This window comes from Kogia breviceps, chromosome 8 (assembly GCF_026419965.1).
Source record: "Kogia breviceps isolate mKogBre1 chromosome 8, mKogBre1 haplotype 1, whole genome shotgun sequence".
Lineage (NCBI taxonomy): Eukaryota > Metazoa > Chordata > Mammalia > Artiodactyla > Physeteridae > Kogia > Kogia breviceps.
In genome coordinates this window covers 4,842,264-4,856,510 of record NC_081317.1, presented here as the reverse complement: position 1 = coordinate 4,856,510, position 14,247 = coordinate 4,842,264, and the positions used below count along the sequence as shown (strand labels likewise).

Sequence of the window (14,247 nt, the reverse complement as noted above, 5' to 3'; positions counted from 1 at the left end):
GCCTCCTGAGCCCTGTGGACCTGGACAGAGGGAAGCTGAGGAAGGAGCGGCTGGATGGGCATGAGAAAGCCACCCCCCTACCTGAGAGGAACTTACACAGAAGCTCCAAACAGGGAGGGCCACTCACACATTCACCACGGTGGAGGCAAGTTTAGGCACTTGGCTCTGGGTTTAGAGCTGGGTTCAGACCTTGCGTCTAACGCGTGACCTCGGGCAGTGACGGGAACGTGGTGTTTCCTTACTTCCCAAATGTCATGGGGGAAGTGTTATGACTTCGTGAAATTAACATGTGCGAGTGGAGCTTGAGGAATCTGATGGCAGGCCGAGGGTCAACAACAGACCACAAGAGAAACTGAAGTAGAGAAGTTTATTACTCACAGGTCTTGGAGGAGGTACAGGGCATGCCTCAAGGGGCCACACAGGAGGTCAAGGCAGAGTGCAGACAGAGAGGCAGGCCCTGGAGCATATTCCTTTATCAGGGTCTGTGGGTGGAGTGCTTTGGGGTTCCCAGGCTAGGGCTGGATTGGTTAATTCAAGCCGAAAGAGTGGGGTTTTGGTAAGGTCCACGGGGGTCTTATCTCAGGGGCACATAAGGCATACAGGCAGGGGAGACTGTTGATCACAGGAGCATACGTTGGCCGCTGTCTAGGGCACGCGTGTGTGTGAAGGGACGTGCTGTCAGTGCGAGGCTTCTGCAGGCCGCTTAGCCATACAAACTGGATGCCAGGGCAGCAGTACCATGGGATAGCTTAGCTAAACTCTCAACAGGGAAATACCACGGTGAGGCTTCCATGCCAGAAGGCACACACAGGGCCTGGCGTAAGGCCTGGCACAGAGTGGGCGCTGGGTGCCTGTTGTGTGTTTTCTTCACTTGTGTATTTGTCTATTTGGCATCCAGGCCTCACGGGGCCAATTATATTAACTATATTTTCTTATTTTCTGTATTCTTCTCTTTTTTAATGCTGACACCTTTTCTTGGGGGTGGGCCGTGCCACGCGGCTTACGGGATCTCAGTTCCCCGACCAGGGATTGAACCTAGGCCCTCGGCAGGGAAAGCTCAGAGTCCTGACCACTGGACCACCAGGGAATTCCCGTTATTTTTTGTATTCTTGATGCTGTGGCATCTGGGGGCTTTTCCCCCGAAGGCCAGCCACTCCTTAGGGAGTGGCTCCCTTAGTAAAGGGAGCCCATCTTTCCCACGCACACCAGCCAATGCCCAACCACCCCTCATCTAACCCTACACACTCCCACCAGGCCCCGGGCCCAGACACCCTCCTGGACCCTCCACTCCACCCTGTGCCTGGCTGACTCTTCCCACCATCCCTTCCCCAAGGATGCTCCAGCCCCTCCCCAGCTGGACCAGGCTAGCCCCTGTCAGTGTTCTCTGCAGCCCCGGAAAGCATGGAACACAGCTGCAATTATGTAGCAGATCCTGCAATCATGGGCTTGATGTTTTGTCCCTCCAGCCGAACCCTATGAGGGCAGGGCACTGGCTGGCTTGTGTCGCCAAATCTCTCTGCCAGGCACAGGAAGCACCTGTTGTTGCTGAATGAGCAATGGGGTTGAGACTCATAGGTTTGACTTTATCAGAACCAGGTGAGGCAGAACGCCGGGATTCTCTGCTCCCATCTGTACCATCCCCCCACCAGGTCAAGTTCACAGGAGCACAGGAAACACAGCTTTCCAACATGGCCCTCCTCCCCCAATCCCCTTAGCCAGCCCCACCGCCTGCAAAAATGTCAGTTCATTCTCCTCAGGTCTTTAAGCTTTTGTTGAACACAAGCTTGTGCTCCGCACTGAAAGAGTTGACCAGGTGCCCTCGTTTTAAGAGTATTTGTTGCCATTTTCCCAATCACTGGTGCTACCCATGCTCATTGCAGAAAATGCTTACGCACAAACACACACACAGATAAAACTAACATCAGCCATAACCCCTCACCCAGGGAAAACCGTGGTTTTGTATTCTGGTGTTTGCTTTTCTGGTCTGACATGACCATGGCTAGATAGTGCAAAGTCAAACAAGGTTTGGTACATATCTTGAATAGCAGTAAAGCCTCACACAATCCGTCAAAAGGGCAGAAATAGCAGGAGTAAACCCACGAATAACCAAAGTGGCAATTAGTAAAAGTCGATTGTGCAAAAGACAGTTCTTGAACAGAGAGCTCTCAAAACATGGACTAAGCCTCAGGGTACGGGTACGTTGTTATAAAGCAGCTCGTATAGTGAGGAGGCAGTGACTGTTTATTCTTCACCATGATTGGTTATAATATTAGGAATTTCTTAAATGATAGGGAATTGGTTACCTCATACCAATCAGGGGAAACAGTTTCATCTGTGCTTATGATTTCCAGAGGCAGAAGGAAGGAGTGACCCCAGCCAAGTTACTCTTGCAAAATAAGCAAAATTAAACTTTATGTGTACAGGTAAACTGTCACCGAACCAAACCGGGGTCTGTTTGCCTGCGCACAGCAAAGCCAATCTACTGACACTGGGTTGCGGTGAAGGAAAATAAAGCGTTTACTGCAGGTGCCAAGCAAGGAGTCCAGGGCAGCTAGTGCTTAAAAGGCCCAAACTCTCCAATAGCTTTCAGGGAAGGTTTTTAAAGACAGGGTGAGGGAGGGGGGCTGTGGGGTGTGTGATCAGCTGGTGGACATTCTTCTGATGGGTTGGTGGTGAGGTCATCAGGAGTCAACCTCATCAGCCTTCTGGTTCCAACCGGTCTGGGGTCTCCGAGCACTAACTTCTTCCACCTGGTGGGGGTTTCAGCATCTGCAAAACAGCTCGCAGGACAGGGCTCAGAATAGTAACTGTAGCCCTTGAGGAGGAACTAAAGGTCCTTGACTTTGTTTAATGGCTAAGCTATTATTTTGTTTTGCTTGACTGTTTTCCTTTCTGCATTTTCTCACTTCTCTGATTAAATTTGCTCTTTGGAACTTGGGGAAGGCCTAGGAAGCTAACATTTTTCTACAGCCAAGACGCAGGTGGAGGACATGTGGGGTGGGGGGTGGGGGGCGTGTCTTCTTTGGGAAGGCCCCGTAGTGTCCTGCTCGGTTACAAAACTGGTTTCGTCTGCTCAGGCAACTTTCAAGGTTGGTCTGCGTTTGCTTTTTACTTTAACAAATCCATTTTCCTGATGGGGAAAGTGAGGAGCAGAGAGATGGCATGGCTCGCCCAAGGCTTGCAGCTGCAAATGGACCTCCAGTCAAGATGGCTGAGCTAGCGTGTTTGCACAGATACACGCTGCAGACACGGAGGAATGCATCATCGTCCCGTTCCAAGATGAGAAAGGTAAACACGGTATGCGGGCCCTCGAGAGAAGAAGGTCCTCGTTGCCGCCGTGTGCCCATAAAGGAGCCGGGAGCAGATTGTGCCTTGAGGGGCGGGAGTCAAAGCCACAGCCCCACGCACAGCAGCAGGGTTCTGGAACTGGCCCTCTGCATTCCACGGGAGCCTGAGAGGGTCTGTGCTTTTGTGAAACTGAAGCAAACTGCTACCCCAATGGCTCCGAGTAGAGTCCTCTCCCAGAAAGTGGAACGCTGGGCCTGACAGCACGTGGGCCACCTACACGGTGCAGAAACCCCAAGTGGAGAAATAAAAGATGGTCCACAGCCAGTGACTTCCTTAGAAGCCACCTGCCTCATACCCCAGGGCACACGTGCGGTACACACAGGGTGCCTTTGGAAGTTAACTCCTGCTGACCGTGAAATCATGCTGCTGCTGAAGGCCACGAGGAAACCCCCGTCCCGTGCAGCAGTCAGCAGGTGTGGCAAATGGGCTGAATTGCATCTAAGAAACTACAGTGATTTCAAAAGGAACCAGGTCTATAAAAGTGTTTGAAAACATGGCAACTAAATGCAACACATAATCCTGGACTGGATTCTGTCCTGGCAAAAAAATGCGCTGGAAAAGGCATTGTTGGCTCATTTGTCCCATTCTTGCAACTTGTCTCTGAGCTTGAAATTTTCCAAGAAAAAGTTTTAAAAACCATTTGAAGAGAAAGCACATGGAATAGAGTGCATCAATCACCACAGAAAAGACATTATGAAAAACATGCAGATTTTAAAAGAACCAAATGAAAATTCTAACCATGAAAAGTAAAGACATCAAGATGCAAAGCATCTTGAGCCCCCCCCAGCTGTGGCTTGTCTGAGGTTTTCTCTCGTGTGATTGAATTTATGGATTCTTGGAAGGGATAAACAACACCAGAGCTTCAAAATACCTGCATCACCTCCGTTTCCTCCTGGTTACTTTTCCAATTTGTTTATTTCTGTCTCTTTCAATGAGATTTTTTTCTTCCCATCTAAGGTGGATGACCCCTGTCCCTGTTGATATTTTAGAGCAGGGGACTCCAAAGATGGTTAGAAGTTCTGAGTGCGTGGGTGAGGTTTGTTTGGCTGGGTACATTCATTGAGGAAACCCTGATATTTCTGTACGTCTGTTGGTCTTTTCTCTGGGGCTGGTCATAATCCCAGGAGAGAATTCTTCCAATGTTCTGCCATAAGGATGAAATCCTGACTGCTGGCTTTGTGTGAGCACAGGAAATGAGCACCGCAGCAATTGTTTTAGAACTGAGACCAACAAAATATTCTTTTCAGGTAGGAGTATTTTGTTACTGACGTTGTTTAGAATTACTGTCCCGTGGTGATTAAAAGCAGAGCAGCTTTTAGCCAGTTTTATTACTGTCTTCAAACAAGGCACCCCCTTGTTGCCTGCACCCACCCAGGGGGGCCCCCTTCCACGCTGCTGCCCGCGGTGTGTAACCTTCTCCTCCTCCTCAGGCTAAGCTTTGGGTTGTTTCACTCTCTCCGGGTTAGCTTTTGCCTCTTCCATCATCACCAAAGCCAGCTCCCTGCATTAAGGTCCCGTTTCTTTTAAATACTCCAGGTGGTTTCTGCTTTCCCAGTTGCATCCTGATTGCCCCAGAATCATGTCCTGCTTTCTTGTCTGGAGACTGTCTCTCATGGTAGGTTGTTTGCCTGTGCGTTTTGCCTTTGGGGGTTGTGCACTTATGTTTAGGGGCGCTTTTTCTGTGGGAATCTTGTCGTCTTGGACGGGGGTTGTCCCACCAGAGCAGTTTTGCTTGGGAGAAATCCCAGCGCTCTTTCCTGGAGCCACTTTTTTTTTTTTTTTAATGTCAATTTTTAAAGTCGGGGTTTCTGGACCACAACAACGGGCTGAACTTGAACCCCAGACGCAGGTGAGGAACAGGCCTATGGTGACAATTCCCAGGGAGACTTTGTTTCCTCATCCAGAACCCAGTCTGGGTCAGAGCAGCTTCCTTGTCTCCTCCGTGAGCAGATTTTATTTTGAGTTCATCGCTCTCCATCCCAGTTCCCTGCTTCACAGACCCAAGGTTTCATCTCCTGTCCACATCTGGGAGTAAAACTTAAGGCTAGAACAGCTTCAGAGACCACTAACCCACCACAATGCACAGACGGCACCCGCCTCCATCCCCTCCAGGCTGTGTCGGTGTCCGCTCTTCCTTGGTCCCTGGGGACCTCCCTTACTATCTTGGGAACTCAGCCATGAATTTAAATTGCCGTCTGGCTTGCCTATGTAGTCTGGCATTTCTCGGTGTTTGGAGTGAGACCTGCTTTGAGTTCTCCAGTCTGGTAAGTTTCAGGGAATAGAAGTCTCACACACATTGTTTTAAAACCCAGGAGATTTCATATGACAATCTGTATTTCTGGCTTCTCTTGCTGGGCAAAAGGGAGGATCCGGCAACTCGGATCCCCAAGGCCTCTTCTGGCCACAAATGCATCCAGCCGTGCTCTCCGGCTTGCCCCAGTCTCCCCCTGCCCTTTCCCAGTTGGGCCTGGGCTGCTCCCCTCCTCCCACCCGCCTCCAGCTCGGCTTCCTCCCCGGGGGGCCGCCGGGCGCGGGTCCTGCCGAGGCGGCCAGGCTGGCGGGCGCCCGCAGGTTCGGGCCTCAGCGCCGGGGCGCGCGTGGAGCCGCCTGTTGACACAGCCGCGGGCAATCCAGGCAGAGTCAATGATTAACCGGCCGCGCTGCTGGAACCAGGAAACCCGAGCCGCCCGCGAAAGCGGAGCCGGGCCCGACGGCGGCGGCGGGAGGCGCCGGGCGCGGGAGGCGTGCAGCCCAGCTGGTCTCGCCATGGACGCAGGTAAGGGCGGCGGGCCCGGTGCGCGCTCCCGGGGGTCCCGTCTCCCGGGCAAGGCGAGGGCGACCCCGTCCCTCGGTCCCGGGCCCCGAGGCTGGCGCGCCCTGGGACGCCTCTCCCTCCCACCCGGAACTGAGGGGCCCGGAGGCCGCTGCGGGGAGCTCGGGCACCTTGGCCGCAGCCCCCTCCGCCGGGGAGGGGCAGCCCTCGGGCGGGCAGCGGGTGCCCGGCAGTGGCGATGTGGGGGGCACGTTCCCCTCCCTCCCCCACGCGCCGTCCTTCCTCTAATGACTGTTCACCGGACAAAGGTGGTGAACGGGCTAGGCTGCATGCAGTCCTTGGGGCGGGGAAGGGGGCCACCCTGGCAAGGGGGGCAGAGACAGGACCAGGGAGGGGGAGAGAGCCGGGAAGAGCTGGCAGGAGACCCCGCAGACTGAATCGGGGACCGAGAGAGGCGGGGCGGGGGCGGGGGGCGTGCTCGGTAGCTGGGCAGACGGGGTGCGGGGCGCGGGGAGGCTCAGCCCGGCAACTCCGGCGGCCCGCGGCGCAGCCAGCCCCGGGCGGGGCGGGGGGCGGTGAACCGAGACCCCGGCCTTGCCCGCGGGAGTCCCGGGCTGGCCGGGCAGGGGGTGGTGGTGGTGGCGGGGCGGCGGGACCCGGGGCGGCAGGCGGGGCGGAGTCCGCCTGACCCCCCGCCCCCACGAACCTGGGGCGGGGCGCACCTAGATTTCTTCTGTAAGGGGCTCCCGAGGGGTGGCTGCTGCGAGTGGGGACCGGCCCCGCCTGACTTCATCTGCCGCCAGCACCCCGGGCCCTCGAGCACCTCCCACCAAGCTCCCGGCCCCCCTTTCCGTCTGGAATGTCCCGCCGAGGCTCGGGTGTCGAGAACCCGAGAACCCGAGGCCACGGCCGGGCAGCCCCGCCAGCAAATTTATTTATTCTGCAGCCCTATCTCCGCGTCATCGGGCCGGGTATTCACCCAGGCGGCCCGGGTAGCTGCGGGTTTTGTTATGATAACTGGGGCAGGGGCTCGGCGTCTCCCCGGGGCACTCCCGTGCCAGCCTCCGAGGGAGCGCCTCCTAGGCTCAGGTTACCTGCTGGGAGCCTCAGTTCTCTCACCTGTGAAACGGGATAATAAGACACACCTGAGGCTGACCTGAGCTACTGTAAGGAAGCTCTCAGAACAGAGCCTGAGCATGTGTCCACTGTTACTATTTTTATTATCTTATTTTAATTAATTAATTTATTTTTGGCTGCCTTGGGTCTTCGTTGCTGCGCGCGGGCTTTCGCTAGAGCGGGGGCTCCTCTTCGTTGCGGGGCACGGACTTCTCACTGCGCTGGCTTCTCTTGCTGCGGAGCACGGGCTCTAGGCGCGCGGGCTTCAGTAGTTGTGGCTCGCGGGCTCTAGGGCGCAGGCTCAGTAGTTGTGGCTCGCGGGCTCTAGGGCGCAGGCTCAGTAGTTGTGGCGCACGGGCTTAGTTGCTCCGCGGCACGTGGGATCTTCCCGGACCAGGGCTCGAACCCGTGTCCCCTGCATTAGCAGGCGGATTCTTAACCACCGCGCCACCAGGGAGGTCTCTGTTATTATTTTAAAATGATCGTTACTATTATTATCCTCATTTACAGATGAGGAAAGGGAGACCTGGAGAGTTTGTCTCTAAGGTCGCAGAGCCAGCGTTCACGGGGTGGCAAAGCTGGCTCAGGGTTAATGCAGATGTCATGTCTGTTCCTCAGGGCCTGGCACCCGATAAATGCTTAAAAATGGTAGCTGCAGTTCTGATCACTGTCACTGCTATTCACTTGGACATCTTAGTGGCAAAGCTTCATCCACTTAGCAACCCCCACAGGCACCTGACCCTGCTGAAATCATGGTATTTTTGTGGGGTTTGTGTAGAGAATTCTTTTTTTTTTTTCTTTTTTAAGTATAGTTGATTTGAAGTATAGTTGATTTCCAGTCTTGTGTTAGTTTCAGGTGTACAATATTCTTTTTCAGATTCTTTTCCATTATAGGTTATTATAAGATATTGAATATAGTTCCCTGTGCTCTACAGTAGGTCCTTGTTGTTTATCTATTTTATATATAGTAGTTTGTAGCTGTTAATCCCGAGCTCCTAATTTATCCTCCATCCCATTCCCCTTTGGTAACCATAAATTTGTTTTCTATGTCTATGAGTCTGTTACTGTCTTGTAAATAAGTTCATTTGTATCAGTTTTTTAGATTCCACCTATAAGTGATATCATATGATATTTGTCTTTCTCTGTCTGACTGACTTCACTAAGTATGATCATCTCTCGGTCCGTCCAGAATTGTATTTCTGAGCCTAGAACACGAGTCCACAGGAGTCGCCCAGTGGAAACTTGTGGGACTGAATGGCTGGCGGCTGGGTGCGTCAGCCTAGCTGCATATTCAGAGGGTGGTTTGGGGGCTTTGTGTACCAAGGGTGGTGGATTTTGGCTGAGAGCTTCATAAGTAGGTCAGCCGGTGGCCCCGGGGCTTAGAGGAAGGCCCTCTAGCGTAGACGGAGAACACAACTTCTCATTTTCCCCACAATGTTCCTTTTGTTCTTGTTGCCTTATTTGAAAACTCCAGCCCTTGGCTGGGTCGGTGAGGTTGGGAGCTGCCCTGGTGTCTCCCACAGGGATATTTAGGCCACACCCACCCGCCAATAGATCAGCAACCCTGAAGCCCCCCACGGAGGTCCTCTTGGAAGAGCCCAGCTCTCTGGATCAGACTCAGAAGTCACAAACCTTGCTGACGTTACGTGTGATCTCATTCCTCGTTGGCTTTGATTTCCCCCACTTCTTACCGATTCCCCAAACTGGCCGGAACGCCCTTCCAGTTTCCCATCTCCCAGCCGCTTCCTAACCTCAGACACGGTAGCCAGGGTTATTGGAGCACCCAAGCACTGTCCACGCATACACTCATTTCACCCCCGCAGTAACCCCGAGACGTGGTGGCGTCCCCATTGTAAGGACGAGGAGACTGAGAGGGCACAGGGAAAGGAAGGAGCCCGGGCAGTCTGGCCCCTGAACTCCAGCTCCTGATCAGGACCCAGAACCTCAGCCCAGGGACTTCCCTGGTGGTCCAGTGGTTAGGACTTGGTCCCTTCACCGCTGGAGCCCCGGGTTCGATCCCCGGTCGGGGAACTAAGATCCTGCGTGCTGCGTGGCATGGCCAAAAAAAAAAAAAAAGAACCTCATCCCATATCCCCCAGGCCAGCTCTGCCCTGGGCACTGAGCGGGGAGAGGAGAGATCTGATCTGCCCTGTTGCTCTTGTCGGCTCCCTTCCCCTCCTCCACCCTGATGCTGCCAGGCCTGGTGCACCGCCTCCGTACCGCCCAGGTCCGTCCGCTTGTCCATAGCGCTCTGGCCACTGCTGTGTCTCCCTTTATTCCACCTTTGCCTCCTCCACTCACTCCTAACACTCCCAAAGGAAACCTTCTGTGTCAGTTATCAGTTGGCTTTTGTTGCGGAGCAAAGCAACCGCAAACGGAGTGGCCTAAAACAACAGACATTTATTATTTCTCATGATTTTGCAGGTCGGGGCGAGCTCAGTGGGGCTGGGTGGTCTGGGGATTGGTAAGCCGATCCAGAGGGCTCCCTCCCTCACTGCAGTGACAGAAGGATTCCTAGAAGTGGGAGGGAGCTAGCCCCAGTGTGCAAGTGTCTTAAAATATTTTTTCTTTTAAAGAATGTTTTAACTTTATTTGGGGTACAATTTAAAGTGTACACTTTGATCAGTTTTGACGTATTACGCGTCTTTCAAGCCATCACTACATCAAAATAAGACTCATCGCCCCCAAAAGTTTCCTGGTGCTCTTGGTAATCCCTCCCTGTAACTATGGAATGGCTTCCTGTCCATCTAAGAAGGCGTGTTCTAGGACTTTATATACGTGAGATCATATAGCCTGGACTCTTTTGGACTGGCTGCTTTTCCTCAGTCTAGATTTAGTGATCCATCCATGTGGGCTGCTGTGCATATCCACAGTTCATTCCTTTTCACTGCTGAGTACTTGTGACTTAAAAAAATTATAGATGGTCCCCAACTTACGATGGTTCAACTTCTGATTTTTCGACTTGACAGTGGTGCGAAGGTGAAGTGCATTCGGTAGAAACCCTATTTTCTGTTTTGAGTTTTGATTTTTCCTGCACTGGTGACGTGCAGTGGCTTGATGCTGGGAGTGGCAGGGCCTCTGTTCACGGTCAGCCACGAGATCACGAGGGTAAACAACTGATACATTCTGTACCCATTCGGTCATTCTGTTTTTCATTTGCAGTACAGTGCTCAACAAATGACATGAGGTACTCAACACTCTAGTATCAAATAGGCTTGGTGTTAGATGATTTTGCCCAACTATAGTTTAAGGTAGGCTGGGCAAAGCTACGATGTTCCAGAGGTCAGGTGTACTAAATGCTATTTTTGACTTACGATATTTTCAACTTAAAAAAAAATTATTATTTATTTTTTTTGGCTGCGTTGGGTCTTCATTGCTGCGTGCAGGCTTTCTCTAGTTGTGGCGAGCGGGGGCTACTCTCCGTTGTGGTGCGCGGGCTTCTCATTGCGGTGGCTTCTCTTGTTGCGGAGCACGGGCTCTAGGCGTCTGGGCTTCATTAGTTGTGGCACGAGGGCTCAGTAGTTGTGGCTCGCGGCCTCTAGAGCGCAGGCTCAGTAGTTGTGGCGCACGGGCTTAGTTGCTCCACAGCATGTGGGATCCTCCCGGACCGGGGCTCGAACCCGTGTCCTCTGCATTGGCAGGCGGATTCTTAACCACTGCGCCACGAGGAAAGCCCGATATTTTCAACTTTTGATGGGTTTCTCAGGAGGTAACCCCATCGTGAGTTCAGGAAGATCTGTACCCTCAACACTCAGGTTTTAAACAGCCCCCATTTATTACTGCACAGCCTGGTGTGGCTGGGCTGGGTGCCTGTGGCTTGAGTTTCTCCTGAAGTTGTAGCCAAGTCATCAGGAGGGATGCAGTCACCTCAAGACTCAGCAGAGGCTGAAGGGGCTGCCTGCAAAGGCACTCACGCGGTTGTTGGCTTAGGGCCTCAGTGGCCTGTTGCATCACGTGGGCCCTTCCCACCATGGATCACTTCCTCCTGGAGTTGCCAGAGACAAAGAGAGAGCAATTGACAAGAAGCCATGACCTTTTTAAAACCAATCTTGGGACTTCCCTGGTGGTGCAGTGGGTAAGCCTCCACACTCCCAACGCAGGGGGCCTGGGTTCGATCCCTGGTTGGGGAACTAGATCCCACATGCAGCAACTGAGACCCGGTGAAGCCAAAATAAATAAATAAACGAATAAATAAATAAAATATTAAAAATAAAAGCACCTAATCTCAGAAGTGACCCCATATCTACTGCCATAATCTCTTCATTAGAAGTCATGCAGGGAATTCCCTGGGGGTCCAGTGTTAGGACTCTGTGCTCTCTCGGCCAGGGTTGCAGGTTCGATCCCTGGTCGGGGAACTGAGATCCCACAAGCCGAGCAACATGGCCAAAAAAAGAAAAGTCACGCGGTAAAAAAGTCATGCAGTCCGGGACACTCAAGGGGAGAGAATTACATGTCAGGAGGCAGGGATCATGGAGCTGCTTCTGCAGACGTATTCCAGTGTATGGATACAGCACAATTGCTTTATCCATTCATCTGGTTGTGGACTTTTTGGGTTGTTTCCAGTTTGGGTCTACTGCAAACAGAGTTTCTATACACGTTTGTGTGGTTATATATTTTTATTTCCCTTGAGTAAACACCTAGGAGTGGAATAGCTGAATCTTATGATGTATGTATGTTTAACTTCTTAAGAAATTTTCAAACTGTTTCCCAAAGTGGTTTAACTATTTTATTTTCCTACTTGCAGTGTTTGTTTCCTGCTTCCATTCTTTTACGTACTTACCAAAGCTTGCTAAGGTTAGGTTGGTTGGTTTTGTTTTTAATTTTAGCCGTTCGAATGGATGTGTAGTGATATCTCGTTTTAATTGGTATTTCTAATTTTGATGGCATTTCTGATGACTAAAAACATGTAGCATCTTTTTATGTGCTTATTGACCATTTAAGTGTCTACTTTGGTGAAGTAGACACATATTTTGTCCACTTATTGGGATATTTGACTTATTGAGTTTACGAGTTCTTTATACAGTGTTGATACAACTCCTTTGTCTGGTATCTGTGTTATATTTTCTCCCACTCTGTGATGTGACTTTGTATTTCTTAGTGATGTCCTTTGAAGAAAGTTTTTTATTTTGAAGTCCAATATATGCATTTTTTTCTCTTATGGATCATGCTTTTGGTGTCATACGTAGTATTTATTTATCTAGTCTAAGGTCACAAAGATATTCTCCTATATTTTTTCCAGAAGTTTTATAGTTTTAGGTGTTACATTTGGGTTTATGATGTATTTTAGTTAATTTCTGTGTATGTTGTGAGGAAAGAGTCAATATTCACTTTTTTCCCACAAAGACAGTTGGGGCTTCCCTGGTGGCGCAGTGGTTGGGAGTCCGCCTGCCGATGCAGGGGACATGGGTTCGTGCCCCGGTCCGGGAAGATCCCACGTGCCGCGGAGCGGCTGGGCCTGTGTGCCATGGCCGCTGAGCCTGCGCGTCCGGAGCCTGTGCTCTGCAACGGGAGAGGCAAAAAAGATAGCCAGTTGCTCTTACACCAATTATTAAAAAAAACTTTCCTTTCCCCATTTGGCAAAAATCAACTGACCAAATAGATATGTGTCTGTTTTGTGCTACACTGATGTGTGTGTCTATCATTTCATTAATATGAACTGCCTCGTTTATTGTAGATTTATAGGAAGTCTTGAAATCAGGTAAAGTCCTCCAATTTTGTTTTGTTTTTTAAAGAATGTCCTTTTTATTTATTTTTTTTAAAAGCCAAGCATTTATTTTAATAAGCATGTATGGTTAATATTTTTAAAGTGAATTTAGTGCTTTACAACAGCTAGAAAACTTTGTTTAGACAGAAAACTTTCCTTAACTTCTTTACAGTTATTTCAAAAGGATTACATGAATTTATTATACTCTGTCCTGTGTTTCATCCTCTTAGTATTACGATAATGCTAATATTTTATGCTAATTCTTATTGAACTTCGATAATCTATGTCATATTTGAAAGGTTAGAATTATACCTTCTGGAAATCTTCAAATAGTTACAATCACTGAGAACATTTACTCTATTCTCACATGTCCATTTTAAGAAGAATTTTAAGGAAAAACAAGTCTTCCCCGCTAATTTCTCCATTCCTCACACCATCATACATAACATATTTGTTCACCTGCTTGGAATCGAGAATTACGTGGTCAGCCCCAAATCCTTCCTACCTGAAATGCTCTTTCATCCTTTAAAGAGTTTTTTGTTTATTTTTTTAAACCTTTATTTTTTTTCTGTGCTGTGCAGGTTGCGGGATCTTAGTTTCCCAGCCAGGGATCAAATCCGTGTCCTTGGCAGGGAACTCCCCAGATATTTGTTTCCTTGTGATGAGAACTCCCAGGATCCCCTTAACAACTTTCATACATAACATTCAGCAGTGCTAATTTATCGTGTTGTACATTACATCCCTGGTACTCATCTTATAACTGGAAATAGTTTTATAATTATAATTTTATCTTATAACTGGAAATTTGTACTTTTTGGCTGTGCGGCTTGTGGGATCTTAGTTCCCCAACGAGGGATCCAACGCGCGCCCTCGGCAGTGAAAGCACGGAGTCCTAACCATTGGACTGTTTTTAAATTTTTTAAGCCATTAAAAAAAATTGAAGTATAGTTAAATTACAATGTTGTGTTAGTTACAATTATAGGTTATTACAAGATATTGAGTATAGTTCCCTGTGCTGTACAGTAGGACCTTGTTGATCTCTCTTACATACAGTAGTACAGTGTGTATCTGCTAATCCCATACTCCTTATTTATCCCTCCCTCTCCCCTTTCCCCTTTGGTAACCGTGTTTGTTTTCTATGTCTGTGTCTGTGTCTGTTTTGTAAATAAGTTCCTTTGTATCGTATTTTAGATTCTGCGTATAAGAGATATCATCTGGTATTTGTCTTTCTCTGACTTACTTCACTTACTATGATGATCTCCAGGCCCATACATGTTGCAGCACACGGCATTATTTCATTCTGTCT

General features: G+C 50.0%; 1 protein-coding gene across 2 annotated transcripts in view; it reads left to right on the top strand.

Moving 5' to 3' along the window:
• Positions 1–4,938: 4,938 nt before the first annotated feature.
• PRRT1B (proline rich transmembrane protein 1B) overlaps positions 4,939–14,247 on the top strand; it is a 40,455-nt gene continuing 31,146 nt past the window's right edge. For both annotated transcript variants that reach the window (XR_010841817.1, XM_059071486.2), the window contains exons 1-2: positions 4,939–4,963; positions 5,983–6,124. Coding sequence is in view for 1 of the 2 variants with exons in the window: in XM_059071486.2 (XP_058927469.2) it covers positions 4,961–4,963; positions 5,983–6,124 (145 nt within the window). In the remaining variant the exon portion in view is untranslated. The remainder of the gene's footprint in view (positions 4,964–5,982; positions 6,125–14,247) is intronic.